The sequence below is a fragment of the Lytechinus pictus genome, chromosome 3 (assembly GCF_037042905.1).
Source record: "Lytechinus pictus isolate F3 Inbred chromosome 3, Lp3.0, whole genome shotgun sequence".
In the NCBI taxonomy this organism is placed as follows: domain Eukaryota; kingdom Metazoa; phylum Echinodermata; class Echinoidea; order Temnopleuroida; family Toxopneustidae; genus Lytechinus; species Lytechinus pictus.
The window spans coordinates 44415550-44436453 of NC_087247.1; the positions used below are offsets into that span (position 1 = coordinate 44415550).

Consider the following 20904-nt stretch of genomic DNA (forward strand, 5'->3'; position numbering starts at 1 on the left):
GGTACTTTATTTTATTGTAAATAATGTTCAATATGCCCTGCTTGCGTCAGTAATGACGTGACCATGTCTTGGACTGTTATCTTATTTAATGTATAGAATGTATCTGTATTGTTATTTTATTCCTTCATTGCTTTTCATAGAATAAAGCGATGTAAAACAAGTTATAGTGCACTCCTATCCATCCTGCAGAGTACCCACCATGCCATATTGGCATTAGCATAGATATATGCTATTTTCAAGCAAAACTTTATTTATCATTTAATGACACGTCTTTCAAAATAATCTGACCTGGAGTTTTAAGAAACCTAAGGCCAGATCACCCACAAGTGATGTTTAATTCTTTGAGGGGGATGGGTATATACAGATAATCCTACATGTCATTGATGAGTGTTGAACTGCTGTTATTGTGCTGTCTAGCTAGGTTTATTGTTATTTCGAGGCCATTTTGATGAGCTTAATGAATGGAAAATCACAATTTTGTAGCTATTATTGCTCCAACTGGATGTGTCTGTCACGATATCTTTTTATCGTCAATACGGTATATTCGTATAGTCCACTGGACATGATTCAGTTTCATTTGATGGCCACTTGTAAAAATGAAAGAAAAAGTTATAGAAAGGGGGAAGAGAGGAAACAATCAAATATTTTGTTTTCAAACGACTCAATCATTTGTTTCTTTTTATCATTACTGCAGCTGCTGTTGCTGCTACTTACGTTTAATGATAATGAAGGTACAATAAGAATGATATTCAAAAGAATAACAGTAATAATAACAATAATGATAATGATGACAGGAAGAGGGAGTGGAAAGAAGGAGAAGAGGAAAAAGAAGGAGAAAAGCAGCAGCAGAAGAAGAAAAGAAGAAGCAGAAGAAACAAAATAAAAAGAAGGAGGAGGGAAAAAAGAAGGATAGATGTTGACAACAACAATGATTATATAGTGATTACATTCATGATAATGGTAAATGACAGGAAGAAGGAGCAGAAGAGGAAGACGTATAACTAGGAGAAGAAAGTAAATTATTGTATCCTATATATGAATGATTATTGATAAATAGTTATTATTATGATTTTATTATTATCTGGTGATTCGCACCTTGATTGACAAATGTCATTGAATTGCTAGACCACCATAAGCATGATAAGTTAGAAACTGGCTGAAACAAATGATTCTTCATGATGTGGTTTTGAACATTTTATTTCTTATTTTCTTCTTTTGGTGCGATAATCTGCTAGACGAGCTCGGAGAACCACGCTTTCCTAGTTGTGAACCTTCACAATCTCATGGCCAAACGCTGAGCAAAATTAACTACCCCTTTTTGTGTGCCACCCCGCATTGATACCATTATCAATATTTGAAATTATGGTTGTTAACCTATTCACTAGGTGAATCTGATAAAGTCAGATCAAGAACCGGCATGTCATTGAACCTGACTCTATTTTTCTTCAAATTGAACTATAGAGCTTGTGAGAGACCAGACGGTGCCAAGGTATTGTCCTCCTATTGAGATTTATCTCAATACTTATTACAAAGCTTGATATTTTTTTAGACTTTTCTATGATATCCTTTCTAGCAGCGAAAAGATGTCAAAAAACGTATCGTCCTGCTTGTGCACCGGATCGGGGGAACCCTCGTGTATCGCCCGGGGCCAGGCGGCGTGCTTCAACGCCAATGGCTCGGCTCGTGACAAAAACTCGGATACCTAGTCCACAATGAGTTATAGAAAAGGGCATATTTGTTGGTTGTCACTTCTTTTTAGCGTATGTAAACTCCCAAATACAGATGATGGTGTGTATTCATAAACAGCCAAGGATATAAAGACACCTCTCTATATTGAGCTATTTTTCTTGTAAAAACAGCCTAATTAATCATCCCCAGACAATACCAAAGAATAAAACGGGGGTATTTAGACCTCTGCGGCTTGTAAACCTGTATTTATTTTCATTTTGAGAGCAGTCGTGTTTCTTTGGAGTAAAATACCAGTAGACAAGCATGCAATCCAAGAAACTATGAAATCTTTCCCTTGAGCTTTCTCCATTATCTCTGTTATATGGGACATTATGCGCACAAAAATTGGAACAAAATTATGTTGAAAAAGTCAGTTTTAATCCCAGACATACTGAACTCGTTATAGAGTGAATGACACCACGAAACATCTAAAGTACGTAGTACTTCAATATTTTGTCATTGTATTTGACTTTTTAGCTCTTTCTTGATAAGTCACTAACTTTGTCTAATCATTCCAACTCACGATAATCTACTATGTACTCTGTCATTTCATCCAAAATTCAGATTAAATTTGTAATCTATTACATGTAGATTTAAAACTCAGCCTTTTCCTCACTCTAATTTTGGATTTACCCCCATGCATCTAATTTAATACATGTACATGTATTGATTTTCAGTCTGATGAATTTAGGTATTATAATGCATTATGTAGTGAGGAACATGCACATTACTCTGAAAAAAATAAGCAAAATATAAGTTCATGTGTGAACCCTCGCATGCACACTTACACAGCATTTACCATTATGTTTACATGTTATTTCACTCAACAAACATGCATATCTCCCTTTAATTTATAACATCATGAACTACATGCAGACATTGCATTAAAAAAAACTGAACACTAATTTGATATCGTATCATTATCATTCGAAATCTATGTATGAAGATTCCATATATAATTTTTTACCTCAAACTCTTTTGGCTACTTTTGCCTCAAAGGTGTATTTTCTGGGAAGAAATTGTGTTAATTGTGTGATGATACAGTATGCGGAATTATATGAACATGTTCAATTTTTTGCCTGTACCCGTCCTCTCATGTTTTGTTTAATGCTTTTTTTTTCTAATAATAATACCCGACGACCCATTTTAGTCACGGCAGGAGCCATATTTTACCAAGCCTGAATCGCCTTTTCCCATTAATTCAGAAATTAATATTTGAAGCGTAATTTTTGTAAGCGGTGTACTCCGTGACACCGTGGCAAAGAGCGGATGGAACTATTATAACGCCGAATGGTGCATGGGTCGACCAACAGACTGCTGCCTTGAAAACTCTTCTAAATAAATGAAAACTTGTCTCTGTTTAACGACTGCTTCCATTTCGTAAATGAATTATCGGATTTGACTCTTGAACACCCATAGTGAATACTGTATATGGTTAGAACTTAAGAGATCAAGAAAGAAAGAGGAAGACGAGACAGATAAGGTTTTTCAGAGAAAATGAAACTTCCAGAAATCACAATTACGACGAGGAAATATGTGCGGTATAACTAAGCTCAATATTTATAGATCTACAAAGAATTCCGAGACAAAAAGAAATCAAAATAGAGAGAGAGAGGAAGAGAAAGGAAAGATAATATTAAACAGTGGTAGGGAGGTAAAAAGGCATCAAAATATATTGGCCTAGAAATATATGTTTAATGTTTGTAGTTTCCTTTCACAAAAAGTGGTTTTACTATAGAAGGATAATGATGATGATGATGATGATAATAATAATGATAATAATAATAATAATACCAATAATGATAGTAATAATACTACTGATAATAAGCATATACTACTACTACTACCACTACTACAACTACAACTACTTCTACTACTGATAATGATAATAATAATAATAATTATTATTATTATCATAATGATAATAATGACCATTATAATAGAATGATGATGATGATGTTAATGATGGTGATGATGATGACTGTAATTCATATGACATCTTTTGCAGAGGATACAAAAGGTTGTTAGAGACAAAGAAAATAACAAGATTCAAATTCAACTGACCATATATGGAGGTTAACATTCATTAGTAATACATATAATTTATATAGCGTCTTTTTCCATTTTGATTACATGTTCAACGCTTGGAAGAGAGCAAAACATAAAAGTAAAGAGAACTAAGAGAAGTACAAGAAAGGGTAAATTACAAATGAGGAAAAATGTCTGTCTTAAAACCTATAGTACCTGCTGGTGAACAAATGCAATTTTAAGTTGCCCTTGAAGGATGTTGCAGAGTTTGAGTTATTCAGCTCCTGTGGTAGTGAATTCCACAGGGCTGGTCCGGCATGAGCAAAGGTTCGATCGCCCCTGGGTTTTTTTAGATAGTGGAATATGTAAGAGACTAGATTGGGATGATCTCAGTGTGCGTGCATGTTGATAGTGGTGTATGAGAGACTTGTTGTAATCGGGTGCGGATCCATTGATTATATGATAAACCAAAAGTAGAATTTTGAAAAGTATGCGATCCTTTATGGGTAACCAATGGTATGTATATCATGTATATATTTATATATTTTACGGGTTTGTTATATAACATGCATGTTAGTATTTGGTTTTGTGATAGACCAACGGACATTAAGGCAATAACGCTTATGTATTTTTGTCTTCTTTTTATTTTCAGGAGGTGCATCATCGTGTAGTCTTCTTGCAACCTTTACAACGACCCCCCGAAGAACGAAACGAAGACCATACTCAAAGTTACAGATCTACGAGCTAGAGAAGGAGTTCCAAGCAAATATGTACTTGACCCGTGATCGACGCTCCAAGCTCTCACAGGCTCTCGATCTCACGGAACGTCAGGTCAAAATCTGGTTCCAGAATAGACGAATGAAGATGAAAAAAATTAACGAAAAAGAAAAGACCCAATCAGCGAAGAAGAAATCAACTGATGGCTCGTCACATACCTCATCCACCACCTCATCCACCTCATCAACATCGTCGTCATCGTCTGCGACAACGATGTCGCAGTCGAGTACATCACAACATCAACAGCAGCAACAACATCCCCATCATCAACATCATCACCACCACCACAACCACCACCCATCACCCATCGCGATTAATACGTCACATCCATCCGTTGGTCATCAATCGCAACTTCGATGAGGAAACTGTCGTCATCAAAGTTCTGTTTTGGGACAATCCTTTTTCTTTTAGACTGTGCAGGTGCGTGTGCGTGTGTGTTTGTGTGTGAACGAGTTAGCTCAGTATCACATGTAATTAGCTACACAGACTATTTTTTTTTCAATTGTGCTGACATGGTTCAAAATACTTTTAAGATGTTCAGGACGCACCATTACTTCATGTTACTTGGTTTCGGTTATGCAACAAATGAATACGCTGGATGGTAAGACATTGTTTAATTACCAACAAGAAGACAAACGTTAATCATCTTCTACCATCTTCTAAAAACGTGCCAATTGATAGTTCAAGGCGTATTCGTGCGTTTCTCGTGAAAGCTTGAAAGTGAATATGGAAGGATTAGACAATTGAAACACACTTTCTGTGACAAAACGTTGGTTTACGCCTAAGTGCTGATGGTAATCGCGTCAAATATCTTTATTTGTTCCGTTGTGGATTTTATCCCATTGTTGGTCACGTTTAATGTACATGGACCGACTTCCCTTTCTTGAAAGTTGTACCGTTTCATCCCAATGCTTTTATATTAATTACTTTTATCGAATTTGTTGCCTTGTGTATGTCGATTAAAACATGAAAGTCCGTCTCTAAATACATATTTTGATGGTAAAATGAAACGGACGTTCTGGTCTCTTTACAGCCCACTTCTTTTTCTCTGCACTTTTTGTGGTTAAGAAACTGACGTCCATTTTTGGGGGGTGGTCTTTGTTGACATTGTGCCTTTATGTTCCCACTGTTCTATTATCTTCATTTATTAACATACATATTCATGTACATATACATGTACATGATATATGGTAATGGATGAAATCTACAGACTTTGATTTTGCACCATTACAACATTTGCAAAAATCTGGTGCAAATATGAGTCAGTCTAAATGAAATATTCACTTTTTAAAGTACTACTCTAATATTTGGTTGTGTATAAAAAATTCTTTAACGTATAGATGGATCTTTACGTTATTGAATGCGCTTTACACTGATATCTATTAATATTGATTTCAGGTCAGTTTTAAAAGATATATTAAATTCAGCTTACGTATCTTACAAAAATGCCAATATGATGGTAGTTGGAGAGGGACAGTGATGTAAAGGAATAACTAATATATCAGTTTGGTTATTAATTACCTTGTTAATATTTTTCGGTGTTTTAGTTATGGTTATATCATCCAACTGCTAAGCAAGCACGAATATTCATTTTTAAGGAACAATCTAGGTTGCCACATTACCTATTTTGTTTAGTCTTCTCTGGGGATTTCATGATAGGGACCATGTTTTTAAAAAGTGCACTAGCTGGGTTTGTATTGTAAAAAAAACAACACTCGGCTGGCTTTAAGAATCAAGTTTAACGTTTTGCAATAAAAAATGAAAAATAAGAAAGTGTCATTTAGATATTATAGTCAATCGATAAACTGTTTCAAAATATATCACTTACAGCGATGCTTCATTTTATTTTTCTCCAATAAATAAATCTCTATCAATAGGACCATAGAAACTTGGAAATTACTCGATCATTGCTTTGGAATACTTACTACATAATATCAAATTTAAAATGACTCTGCTCTATGAAGTGAATGTTCCCCCAAGTATTCCACGATTCCACTTGCTCTTTGATATGTATTTCGTACTCATTAATGTTTATCTTTACCGAAGTTTGAAGTTTGGTGTCACTCGTAGATTATTATTTTTTTCTTCTTCAAAGGTATTTCTTGATGCACTTCGCGGCAATTTACATTTTATATCAAATCCAAATGGATGCAGCATACGCATAAAAGTGGGGACGTGATATAAACCTTCAATGTAATATGCTAAAGCAAAATACTAGATTAAGATACTCGTGTAGTTAATACAATATTATATTCATTAGCAACTGTGGACAAATAGTTTCTTTCTAAACTGTTTTTTCTATGAGTGTGTCAAGAATATGATAATGATGTATTTTAATATGTCGTTAAGTGTTACTTCAAATCCGTAATATTCAATAGTGTGTATTTTCTCATTGATGTCATTGAAACTGAATATACCTCATTCTTCGATATCTATAATTTTTTCCTCTACAAGTTAACTTTATATTTAAATGAATTGCCAGACTTGTCACAATTAGATTATATTTCTGTTTGTACAAATAAATGAACTAATTTAAATTAGCGATTTTCAAAGCGTATTGATATGAAAATGCTGCACGCATAACGTAATGAAATAGATTTTTTTATGTTAAGAGTAGGGACTGTTTTTAATTATTATTAAAGTATAGTGTTGTTTCCATATCACATGTTTCTACTGATTTTCAAAACACCTGATAACAATAGAGTAGACAGTGAAAAGTAAATAAATTCTATAAATGTTCCTCATTTGAAAAAAAGATATATATGCATTTATAAATGTGTGTAAATAGAAATTCCTTGTTTAACTGTATCGTGTTTTGAAAAGGGTTTGTTTTGTGATATTGGAGACAGATGATCCTGCAAAATAACCAAACACAACTAATCTGCCTAAAGGCTGACCAAATACTTTTATACAATAGGTGTCCGTACCAATCACCCCAATGGCTTTTCATTTTCGTCACTGAATCTATAGATTTTTAAACCAATACCAAGCAAATAAACACGTCAATATGAACTTGGAGGACAATCCCATTTTTTTTTTACTTCATTCTTTGTGCGTTGAGTTTGAAAGTTTGCATTGTATTTTTTTTTTGGGGGGGGGGAGAAAATATGCATATAAAACAATAGATTTGCCACCAAATAAATCAAGCTGTGTTAAAATTAAGTTGATGCATTTACATTTTCTAGGCAGAAACATAATTTTAAGCATCTTTAAAAATAACTTAAAAATTGTGATTTACACCACCGAGATTAGTCAACTGCTTTAAAAAGATTTGAAAACTTTTTTGTCCATTGCATCTTTGTTTAATTAATTGCAATTAAATATGTTGACTTTATTCAAATTACAAAATGCATTAAGAAAGTGTCATTTTTCACATTCCCCTTCCACTAATTCATTAAAGGAGAATGAAACCCTTAAAACCAGCTGAATCCATATCAAAGAGAAAAATCAAAGAAACATATTGTTGAAAGTTTGAGGAAGATTGAATGAATAATAAGAAAGTTATGAGCATTTGAATATTGAGATCACTAATGCCATGTAGTTCCTCCCTTTGGCAATGCGACCAAGATCTGTGATGTCACACACGTACAACTCCCTCATTACTTTAGTACTTATTTCACTTATATTCTCACTTTTATAGAGTCTATCACAAGGTGAGGTGTTCTCTTTATGAGAGGACAAGTACAGAGGTTTCACAAAATTATGTCATTGATGAATCGTTTTTCATATGATTAGAATGAGCAAAAAGAGATGTTTTGGGGTATATTTTCAGTGTCCAAAAGGGGAGAGTTGTTCATCTGTGACATCATAGATCTTGGTCGCATTGCCAATGGGAGGATCTCCATAGCATTAGTGATCTCGACATTCAAATGCTCATAACTCTTCTATTGCTAGTCCTATTTTACTCAAACTTTTGTTGATCTTATTCTTTGATTTTTCTGCTTTCACAAAAGCTAACTTGCTCCAAGAGTTTCATTCTCCTTTAAACATGGAAATTAGATATTTAGACAACTAGTCGTTTGGTAAAATATTTTAAAGCACAGTGTACCGTATTCGCTCATGCACGATTTTTGTGTGTCCCAATATGTAATATTGTTTAAAATCAAAATGTAAGCTGAGATCAAGCACTATGCTTTAAGGGTACTCCGGGTGTAGAATAATATTATCTAAGTAAATAAAGTAAAATTTGCCAAGCAAAATGCTGAAAATGTCATTAAAATCTGATGATGAAAAATGAAGTTCTTAAATTTTCAAGTTTTATCAAGCAATATTTTGTGAAAACAATAATATGCACATCTTCATGAATATTCATTAGATGGGCTAATGATGGTCGTGTCCCCGCTTTCCCTTTTCTTATGGTATTACATGAAATCATAATCATTTCATGTTTTCATACATGTGGGTATGGTATGTTTCCCCTCTAATAAATTAAGTTACAGTAATGATTAAATAATACATTTAAACAGTTTTCAATCATTGTGTTTTAATTCTTGGAGGACAAATTTGAATGAATATAAATTTAAATAATAAAAAAAAAACAATAGGGGATGTGACATCATCAATTTGCTCATTGAATATTCATAAAGACATGCATAGATCTATTTTACCGAAATAAAACAAATCTTTTAAATGTCGTAACTTCATTACTCCTTGTCTGAATTTGAACAAATTTTCGGCGTTTTGTTTGTTTTTTCTTTATCTGTTCAAATCGTGCTATTTTCAGCATGGAGTACCACTTCAAGGATTCGAACATTGAAATTCGAAAGAAATTTCAAATTACAATTCACGCATACATTACAGAATGAGCATCATAATCCTATGATCACCCCCACGGTGATATAAATTTTATATCTATGATACAAAGCATCTTCAAGATTATAACCCCAATAAGAATATTTATACAAACTAACTTAGATTATCAAAAGTTTCATGGCACTTAGTGTTCTGGCTTTCTTAATGGATTACAGAAATGAATAATTTGAGATAAAGGAACATTAAAAAAAAAGAAGATGGAAAAAGGGAGTTGAAGAGAACGTGACAGTTTTACATCCCTAATCAGACAGTTGGTAGAAAATGCATGATTATTTAACGCCAAGAATGGGAAGGCGCTCCCTGTGTAGGTAATAAAAACAGCCTTAATTGAAAACAAAGACAGTGCTCCTTGTCATCTATCTCTCAATTTACAATATTAACTGAAAGAAACTCGTTAGACTAAAAATCTTGAGTTCCCCCTCAAAAACGTTGAATATATAATTTGTGGGAATGGCGGTGTATTAGTTCTTGGTATCCGCGTGCTTTAGACGGCGTGCGTAGACGGTATGTGTGTTTGTGTGTGGAAATGATAGAAAGGTTACAGCGGATGAGCGTTGTGCAAAGTGCCCGTGCTCTGTGTGCGGATTGGTGGAAGCGGGGTCAAGCCCGTGTACGCCACACAGTGCAATATACCACTTATGAAGCAATTTTTACTGGCGCCACCGGGATTCTCAATGAAATAGGAAGCGTGAGTGGTAGAGAGAAACGGTGAGAGGGAGTTATTTGACGGGACGGGGTAGGGATGTGATGGCAGAGAGGGTTACAGAAATAGAAAAAGAGAGGACATGATTTACAGTAGACAACAGACGAGATATGAAAGGCACGGAAAGTGGGAGAGAAATAGAAACGGAGAGTGAGAGACAGTCGGGGATGAGAAAATAGACCTATAATTATTGGAAATTCGTTTGGAGAGTGCAGGCCGCGCTTTATGCGTAAATACGTTTGAGTCTGCTCTTTGAATTTCCGAATAAAACACGGAAAACGAAATGTGGTTGGGAGGGGTATCTCATTCAGAAATTTAGAAACGACGGGAGACAAAATATATGATATAAACATTTATTGTCCTTTACCTTAGCCAAGTTGGGCTCGGGACTTAGACATGAAGGGAGAAGAATGAAAGATGACGAAGGGCGGATAGAATGAATGACTACCCCAATTACATATGAGACATCGAGTGAAGGTGAAGACGTGCATTGGAATAAATGACTATACATGTATAGACGAACATTACGGGAAAGGGATGGGGTAAAGATAATATAAAGAACACAAAAATACAAATACTAGACTACAGACACAATGAATATGACAAATAGGTATCTTGTATATATATATATATATATATATATATATATATATATATATATACAAGAGAGAGAGGAAGATCTAGAGAACTCGCATCAGAATAACTATAAGGATGATTATTCAAAAAATCTAAAAGAATACCAAATGGTCGAGGTCTATGTTTTATTGTTTCAAGATATGATCGTCAAAATTTATGTCACTTTGTAATTTTTAATCCGACTTATATGAAACTTTTACTGAATTCTTGGAATGCAAATTCTTCTATCGTCACATATAAAAATGAACAAAAACATTAAAATTACATTATTTAACATTTATCGCCATCGTTTAAACGGTTTAAAATAAACGCATTACATCGTAAATGAAATAATTCAAGTCAGTTGACAATATTATGGTACTGGTATCATTTGTCTTAACGTTTCTGTCGTCTAGAATGACAAGTTTGCAAAAGAGCACTACCATTTTTTAGAAGGCGAATTCGTGGAGATAACTGGGGCCCGTAAATAAATTGATTTTTTTTCTTCTGTATCATTTTCCCGCAGTACTGTACCTTTTAAAACATTCAGAGGCTTAATCTGACACACAGCCCAATCCTAATCATTCTACATTTCACATTAATTTAATATATTAAATCAGAAATCAATATCCACATTTTTATAACACTCGAAAAAAAGTGTACCCAATATTCGGTAAAATGTGAACATGCACGTTTGCTGGGTGTAAATTTCACGCAATGTTGCGATGATATTTACCCTTAAAACATGCATGTTCCCTAATTTCTACCCAATTTTGTGTAAATTTTACCCAATCCTTTTTAGAGTAAAGGGTGTTGCCTTTATAGAATACAATGTCCAGCTGCATGTACCCATCTATCACTGCTATAAACGGAGTTATCAAAGCAGAACGAAAATTCGCATTTCATCCCTTTAAAAAACGCTTCATGCATGTTGATCTGTTATTGTATTGCTGCAAAGATCAACGTATGCGAACAAAAATAATTGGAATATAAACTAAACAGCAAAGCGGGAGTAAAAAAGATGGAGAGGTTGGGGAAAATGAAAAGGATGAAAAGAAGGAGAGCCAAAGGGAAAGGAGACGTGAAAAGTAGAGGAGAGAGATAGAAGGGATGGTGATAGAGAAGGAAATAAAGAAAGAGAGAGAGGGGGTGACATATTTGAGAGAGAGAGGGGTGTATAAAGATAGATAGAATTAAGGGAGAGAGAAAACAAAAGAAAAGAGGGATAGGTCACATGGATTTGCTTCGCAGGGCCAGGGAAAGATATATTTAAAAAAACGTCCTAGATGGGTGAGAAAAGAAACAGGCCTAAGGGAAAAGAAACAACCGTTTGAGTGATGAAGGAGTAGTATAGGCAGAACATTTATATGGCAAAGCAAACGAAAGAAGAAATATGATAACGAATGAAATATTAGATATACCTACACCTAAAGGACAATACCTGCATGCAAGCAGAAATAATATGTGTGCTCGTCGCGTCCCTCCCATTATAATTTATTTATGTTACTGTGACCCACAACCCAACCCCCCCCCCCCCTAGCGCCTTTCTCTTCACATACCCCATCTATTCCACTCTCTTTATACTCCGATTTACCTCTCCTCTTTTTCATTATTTTCCCTGTCAGACCCTGCAGTGCTCGCATAACCCACTCGACCGAGCCTTCGGAGGGGCAACTGTGGCGTCGAGCCGTTGAACGTACGGTCATCCGACCGAAAAGAGGCTTTCAAACAGACAACTACAGTATCTCATACCAAGAAGATTTTTTCCATAGTAGTGGAATTTTCAGCCAGTACCTTCATGTACGTCATAATGGAAAACCAACAGGCGTGCAGTTGAACTGAAAAGGTTCTGGCACGAACGTGTAGTAATAATCCAAGGGGATAGCAATCACATTCAGAGAAGGAAATGAATTTTTATGAATGGAAATATTTACAAAATATGTTTACAGTATGAGACTGGATCGGTGATTTAATGATAAGCTAATCAACCGAAGGGACGTAAAGTGCAATCGGAAAAGAATCATTACATGCATTTTATCATTCATCTACCATATGACCAATGGTTGAGCGATGTACATGTACCTTTTGATAAGTTACGGAATTCAAATAAGCTACATGATCGATAATCGCCATTCACGGATTAATCAACATGTAGATGAATTTATAATAAATTTGCTCGTACAGAAAGCAAGAAGGAAGACAAATCCTTCCTGGTAACGCCCCCTTCGCTTTCTTATTCATTGTCCATCTTCTTGGAAACAACCTTTTCTGTCTTCTCTTTCATCCTCTCCTTTAACTTTTATCCCTACCCCCACCCCCCTTCCCCCTCCCCCTCTCTCTCTCTCCATCTCTCTTACTGAAGGGATGACACAAACAGGGCACTTTTTCCTTGTATATTTTCTATCTTGCGCCTTAGCTACTCATATACAAAGGCATCAAAGTCCAGATTTTGCTGTGAAATATGCCTTGGCTAGGATGTTGATAATGCCAATTCACATTCATATTATTTCTATTTCTGTTCCAATGTACACCCACGCACATAGAGACTGCTAAACAGCATACTTTGTGGTTTTCTTACAGTAAGACGTCGTTGAAGTTTGATTGGACATTTCCATTACGTTAACATGCTATTACCCAAAATGCAAGACATGCAAGGGAGAGAGAGGGAGGGGGGGGGGGGGTTCACAATTCAGTTACAGAAAGAAAGGGAGTTAAATATAATTTTTAAATGATAAGCGACTTGTTTTTCGTACATAGGTTTGGACAATTTCATTTAATATATTCAATTTCTGAAATCAAGTTCTGATTTTTCAAATTCAGTATCGCAAAGTATAGACCTCTAAGTTGATGGTCATTACCTTTTCATCACCTTTTGTCAGTTATATTGATGATAATAACACCTTCGAAATATGATTTCAGAATAAAATTTTTTTTTCTTAGGAATACACCTTCATGGGGATAATACCAATTGACCTGAGTCGAACTCCTATCTTTTGTTAGCACGTTGCTTACGCAAACATTAACACCATGAAAGCCTTGACATTGAAATGATCAGTGCTTGCTTAGAGTCCTTTACGGGTTGAGGGGGTAGCTTTTGAAATGGAGTAATGATTCAAATACATAAAAGTCAGATGTACGAATTTTGGTCTATTGCCAATTTTTGTTTTCAACGATTCTGAAAAAGAGAGAATATAACAAAGACCCAAATCGTAGGCCTATACATTATGGTTGGTTTAGGTTTACTCATCATGATAAAATCAAAGCTGACAATCGTAAAGTCAGCTTAAAATCAATCGCTAATCCCTGTGTAACGGGGCCAAATGTACACATCAAACTCAATATGTTCACTGACGACATAGTATCTGACAATATTATGTATATGTGTAGGCCTTCACATATAGAGAGTGCAGAAGCGATGGCGTCACTTTTTTCATGTTAAAACCCATGACTTAAGCTTTCGTAAAGAGTCAGAATGTAAATTATGGCCTAAGTATCAGCATTCAAATCATACATAAGTGATAATGGCCATTGTATATCCTTTTCAACCGTTATAATTCAAATTTGGCATTATTTCGTACATAGCGCCATCTCTCGGCGATACATTTTGTTCTTTATAATAAAAGGCTCTTTGACCACTTATTTACTGAATGGATATCAGAAAGACAAGATTATTTCCTCAAACTCCCATCAGCCCATACTGGAATAAGCATATGTCTTATATCAAACAATAATAGAATGAAACATCCAAATAGTTTCTTCAATTTTGATCGGGTACCTGACTAAAAATCTCAGAATTTATCATCTAAAACACGTTTTAGGGTACAAACATTCATTATCAATAATGATAGTAAGTATTAACACATTTTCGGGAAATTATTACGTTTTCAATATATGATATGACGATAAAAACATCAACAGCACAGATTTGGTAGGAAAGACTACATTGAATTCAATTAGTCTTATTATCATGATTATGTGTGCATCAAGTGCTATATTGGAATATTTGAACTGTGAATGAATTTCATCATGCTTCTTAGAGATATGATAAGAAATTATTCATGCAAAATTTGATTTTTATAATGATGTCACATTTCGGGGCCCTACTTTCGAATGTCGCTCGACCTAAACAAAATATATTCACATCTCCTTAAGACGAGGAGACGAAAAATCAAATATCCAGTGCCCCATTAAAAAAATATTAACTTAACATAACAAACGTATGATGATTTTCATATGATACATATTTTTGGTCATTTATTAGCTGATTGCAAATTTTCATATGAAACATGTATTTTTAGTTGATAATAATTGTTTAAACTTTTTAAATAACTTGTTTAAAAAGTTTAAACAATAGATGTTAGAGTGATGGGCTTAAACAACGTGTTTAAATTCAAACAGCGTTTTTACAGTGTAGTAAAAATGCAGATTGAAGTTGGGGACTTTGGATGGTCAAACGCATTGTATGATGTTAGTCATCATCATAACTATTATCATTATCATCATCATCATCATTATAAGTATTGATATTATCATCATTATTTTTTTTCTATTTTTATTATCATGATTATAACAAATTGAAATAAATCACAAAATTTACAAATAATTATTAGGTGATTGCAAATCACATAATATTATCATCATTTTTGTTATTATCATTATCATTATCAATACTAACACCATCATCACCACCACCACCATCATCATAATCATCATTCGCATAATTTTCACTTACATCATCATCACCATTATCATAGTCTTGATCTTCATAAATAAAATCAAGCTGTTTTCTTATACATGATTATGATAAGAATAGCCATGTACATCTTCATTGATATAAATATTTATAAGAAACATATTTCTTTTTAATCTTTCTTGAAGAAAAAAAACGCCTTAGAGTGTGGGAGACGGCAGAATCCGAGACTCCATGTCGTCCCGTCATGTCGAGTAATTATATGTTGCTTTAAAACCTACATTTTTATACATTATAAAACAATGGAATGGAATAATTTACACCAGGTATGGGGGAACCATGTTCCCTGCAACATCGATAACAAATCCTTACTATTACTTCATTTGGATAGCAAGACACGTGGGGCAAGTCCTTTGAAATAAGGGCAAGGCTCCAGTGCATCGTGTAAACCGTACATGAATGTACTCATTCAAACCTCTATACATTAACAATAACCGCACCCAGTACGGCTCGTAATATTCTCAAAAATCATTTGTGTAATTCTAGTCAATCGTATCCATCGAGCTGAAAACAATTCCTTTGATCCGCAGATCGAAGGATATGAGGAAACTGGAAACATAAGACGACATACTACTTGAAAAAGAAAACGCACTATCAAAAATTCCGCCATGCAGGAGATCTGTCACGCAATACCCAATCGCAATGCACTATTAGGTGAATATATTCTAGGATTTGGCGCAGAGGGCGCACCGTGGATATCGTAAACAGTATGATATCTAATTGTGGAACTGACCTTAAGTTAATTAGCATAACTTATGACGACTTTTGTGCTTCCATCAATACTTTATGTTGTTGTTAATCAAAATAAGATCCAAGAAATAAATGTTTTGCTAAGATTCAGAACAACATCATCAACAACAAAAATACAGCTGGCAGCTTAACCACTAAATGGCATAGGCATATTGCTTCTGATTTTCGTTTGTTATATATTTAGTCTACATGCGGTATAATTGGTTAGTTTAGAAAATAAAAAAAATGGCTTTTTCATTTTCACTCAAACGTTTCCTGGTCTAGTTCTTATAAAGCCCCCGCCTATATGACACAATTACCTTAGGTGGCATCAAAGGCATTAGGGAATCTTCGCAATCACTATGCAAACGCTTTCTATAACGCAGAGAATCTTTTGTCAAAAGCCGTTCGATGACGAAACAGCATAATTTTGATCGAAAATCGGTAAATCAGATCGGTAGTGTCGTCCTGGACCCTGGACAAACGATTATTTGCAATTTTTCGTCCGGTCCGAATTTTCGGACGGTCTGCTGTCCAGGTCCACCAACTTTCTACCAAAACCTCTTTGCTGTCCATTGTCATTTGCATTGTCAAAGACATTTGTGCTTTCTTAAAAGCCTCTGCGTAGTAATTGCGAAAATACACTTATATATTTTCGTTCACGCGATAATTAAATAAAGAGACAGATCTTCTTCAGGTTTAGGTGGTTAGCCTATCGTATGTAGAAGTAGACCTAACAATTGACTGATTTGAAGAATACACCGTTTCTATGATGACAATCAGCTTAAGCGTTTGCAACTGGGACAATAATTGGAATATTGATAACCCAATTTTATTGTCATCATTACTTTAGAATATCAACAAGTTAATATAGAAACCTAGAACTAGAAGTATATATTGCAATGCATCTTTTTGTATGAAGGGAGATACTCGGTTTTTTTTTTTTCGAGAACTCTGCCGCAAACATATCGTTCAGCCTATATACGCCCATAAGCATGACGAATATTATATAAAGCTTCATTCAGCCTTCTAACACGTCAGCAGGTCAGTTAAAAATGGTTTCGAGATGAAGATGTAAAAATAAAGAGAAGGTGATGACAAGGAAAAAGGACGGAATAACAATCAAATTCATCTGCAGGTGAGGGAGGCTTTCATCAAAACCCTGGGCGGACACACACGGGGTGATGTATTCCACGGCCACCCGAATCGCCATACCATTCGACGCACCTGAGAGACAATATATCATGGGGATAAAACACAAGAACGTCCTTGCGTTCCAGACTGAGTGCCGCCCAAGTATGCCTCTGATGTGAGCCGACGGTATCCAAGCACACCTTTCTACTGGGTGAAAAGTCGCGGTCATGAATTAAACGCACATGTAAAACATTACAATCATAACGATGTGAATATGATCTGTAAGAAGATGGCCTTAAAGGTTTCAACTTTCAATTGCATTTATTCATTTCTCTGTGCCATGATAATTCACTGGGCCTTTGAAAAAAAAACGAAACAACAAATACACCCTTTCCAAAAAAAAATTTCTACATACTGTATATCACAGGGGGTGACATGTATACAATTAAAATAAAAGCGATTTCAGAGAGATAATTCATATACATTTATATACAGTATTTATTAATACTGAATTACCGGGATAAGGGCTTCAAAAGTTTATTCGCTATCTCAAAACTCCACATCTCCGAAACATGTGATCATTGGTAAAAACAAACAAACAAGCAACCGACATCCAATAACAATTGCTGGTTACCTTTAAATATTCCTTCATAATATATTTCAATATCGTGATCAATCTTGTTGGAAGAAGCCTTGGGGTTTAGTATCTACCTCCGGTTAGCATTTTGTAGCTTGACAATTATGGACACGAGCTCGGGGGAGGGAGCGCATTTTTTTTTTAGTTTCTTTAGTTCCATAGGATCCATGTTTGATAATATTCGATAAATGATAATAATAGCAATGACGATATTTTTTTTTCCAAATGTAATTTATCCATTTGACAGCGGGTCCTGCAATAGCTTGATTTGCTCATGTACAGTTGTATAATGAGCCAAACATTTTGAGGGCGTCAGACATAGCGTATGTTGCAAATTTCTCAACTAAATGATTACAATGGGAAAATGATAATAGAATACATAAGATTACACACATGCCACAAATAAAAAAATGCAAATGTATAGAATTTAACAATTAAAAGGTGAAAGGCCCTATCAACGGCGAATCACACTCAGACGGGTTGCAATAGAAGAGGAAAACAGAACTTACCTAAGCAAAACTCAATAAAAGCAAAGTAAAATATGACAAAAGATCATCACCTCAGCGCTAAACAATATACATTCAATCTTTGAATGAGTTAAATCGAATATGATTAGGATTAGCTTGGCTGTTCTGTTTGTATGAATAAATAAGTAATTTAAATTATATTTGATATTCAGATTGCTTGCAATATAGTTTTGATTATGATCAACAATGTGAATACAAAAGGCAAGCAAACAAGGAATTTTTAATATAGTTTAGTATAAATTTCAATAGAAAATGTTTTTCCAAGAAAGCATTCTAAACAAAACTCGTAATAGAAACTGATATATCCGTTTAGCCTGTAATATTGGGCGAAACGAATTTGATGAAACTGGAATTACAAAAACGTTAATTCACAATGTAGCTGGATATCCAAATAAAATACATTATAATTTTAACTGAAAACCTAAACCGTTGGTATCTTTAGTGATCTTTTTTAATAGGCCAATGGCTTTTGGGTTGTTCATCAGATTACACTTTTATGTTATGTTATGTTATCGGTCTGTACTTCTTCCATCCATTTGTTATGTTTCTTTTGGCCTTGTTTTGCAATTTTCTTGCGCCCTTAGATTAGCCGCTGCCATGACTGTGGACACTTACTTGAATTGAAACAAAACAAAACAAAAATACGTTTTTTTTTTAACACATCAAAACAACATAATAGTGTTGTTTTAAAAATGATGTATTTTGGATTCACCTTCTCTCACCGCAGCCACCATTACTATCACCATCCCGATCATCACCAACATGACAACCACCATCACCATTACAACCACCATCACCATTACAACCACCATCACCATTACAACCACCATCACCACCACCACCACCATAACAACCACCACCGCCACCATCACTACCACCACCACCATCACCATCACCACCACCGCCACCATTACAACGACCATCACCACCATCCCCACCGCCACCACCACCACCATCACAACCATGCACTACCACCAGCACGGCAGTGTTCATGGATGGACGTGCATATGGATGTGTTCTATTATTTGTCAATGAATCGTGAGGTCTTGCAAGAGTTCTCAACTCCATACCTACATGTTTGAAAGAAAAAGTATATCTTGCCAAACAGACACTTCGAACAATGTCATATAGTCCACGTTCGTCAGTTCCATAAGTATCATAATGCATCGATTAATACGAAGTCATTCTTAATTAAAACGTCATAAAATATCACTTACGGGTGATAAAAACAAAAAAATACAATAAATCTAGAAGAAATCAAACGGATCAGGATGTAGGCAATAACCATGGTGAAAGTAGATAGATGGTGTATTGCTTTCAGACACTTTGTAAATATTTATCATATTCTTCGTTGCCTTGGATACAGAAAGTATGATTAAAACAAAATAAAAATCGATGTTTAGTTTCTCTTAGTTCAATTTCTACAGTTCCTATAACATAACAATCATTCTTGATAATATAAAAAATGAACAATGACATTGAAAAGGAGAAATACATCATAATCACAATATTTATCACATAATACATTTCTTCTTGAAAATAATATAGACGTCATATTACAACAATCTTAAATACTAGCATTTTCAGTTGATGGCCTGACGCTGACGTTGTTGAAGAAAGCCTCCTATAACATAATTAAATGCCTATTATTCAATCTACAACTTTATGCCACAGTTTCTTTTTAAACAAGTCACACCGACAAAATCGATTGCAGACAGATCAAATTTGAACGCTATTTCCAATGACATATAGCATCAGTCAATATGGGGTCGGTTTCTGAGGTGTAACTGTAGAATGAAGGTCGATATCGTAGTAAATCGTTCGGTGTTTTTCTTCCACATTATACAAGAAAACAAAGACTAAATATTTCGGAACATAAATTCGTTTATAAGATAAATGAAAGTTTTACCACGTGATGCTGCATGGAAGACAGAGGATAGAGCCTTCACATTGTGAGGAGAGGGGAGGGTAATGTGAATAAAGACAGATACAGAATTAAACTAATGATGACTTACGAAAGAGTGGAAGTAGGAAAATGTATCTTCATTTTAAGAGAGAGAGGGGAACTGGGGGGGGGGGGGGTTACATGTTGACATCGTAGCCAACAGTCGTTTACTGACGCTGTCGAATATTATGCCGTCCGCGTCCATAATAATGCGCGCCCTCCGCCAGACATATCCCTCGGGCAACGACCAAAACATTAACAAATAATTTATGAATCACAAACGAACCAGACTATTCTGCGACAATCCGACTGCCTTTACATACCAAAACTGACAGATATATTTTGTCTTCTTGTCTGTATGCATTGCATATAGGCTTCGCCCTCCCTTTGGAAATTCCATCTACACCTTGTCATGTGCTCGGTGTCGCACCCGACTGGAAAAGTCTCGTTCAAGAGCACGGGAAACCGCCTTTCTACCCCCGTCGTTGTTCACACGATGCACGAAGCCAATTAAAGTCA

General features: G+C 35.0%; 1 protein-coding gene across 1 annotated transcript; it reads left to right on the forward strand.

Annotated features, from left to right (window-relative positions):
- The first annotated feature begins 4073 nt into the window (after positions 1–4073).
- Positions 4074–4893, forward strand: LOC129257169 (homeobox protein LOX2-like). The gene is made up of 2 exons (XM_064095986.1): positions 4074–4083; positions 4409–4893. The coding sequence occupies exons 1-2, from the start codon at positions 4074–4076 to the stop codon at positions 4891–4893; spliced, it is 495 nt and encodes a 164-aa protein (XP_063952056.1).
- Positions 4894–20904: the final 16011 nt, after the last annotated feature.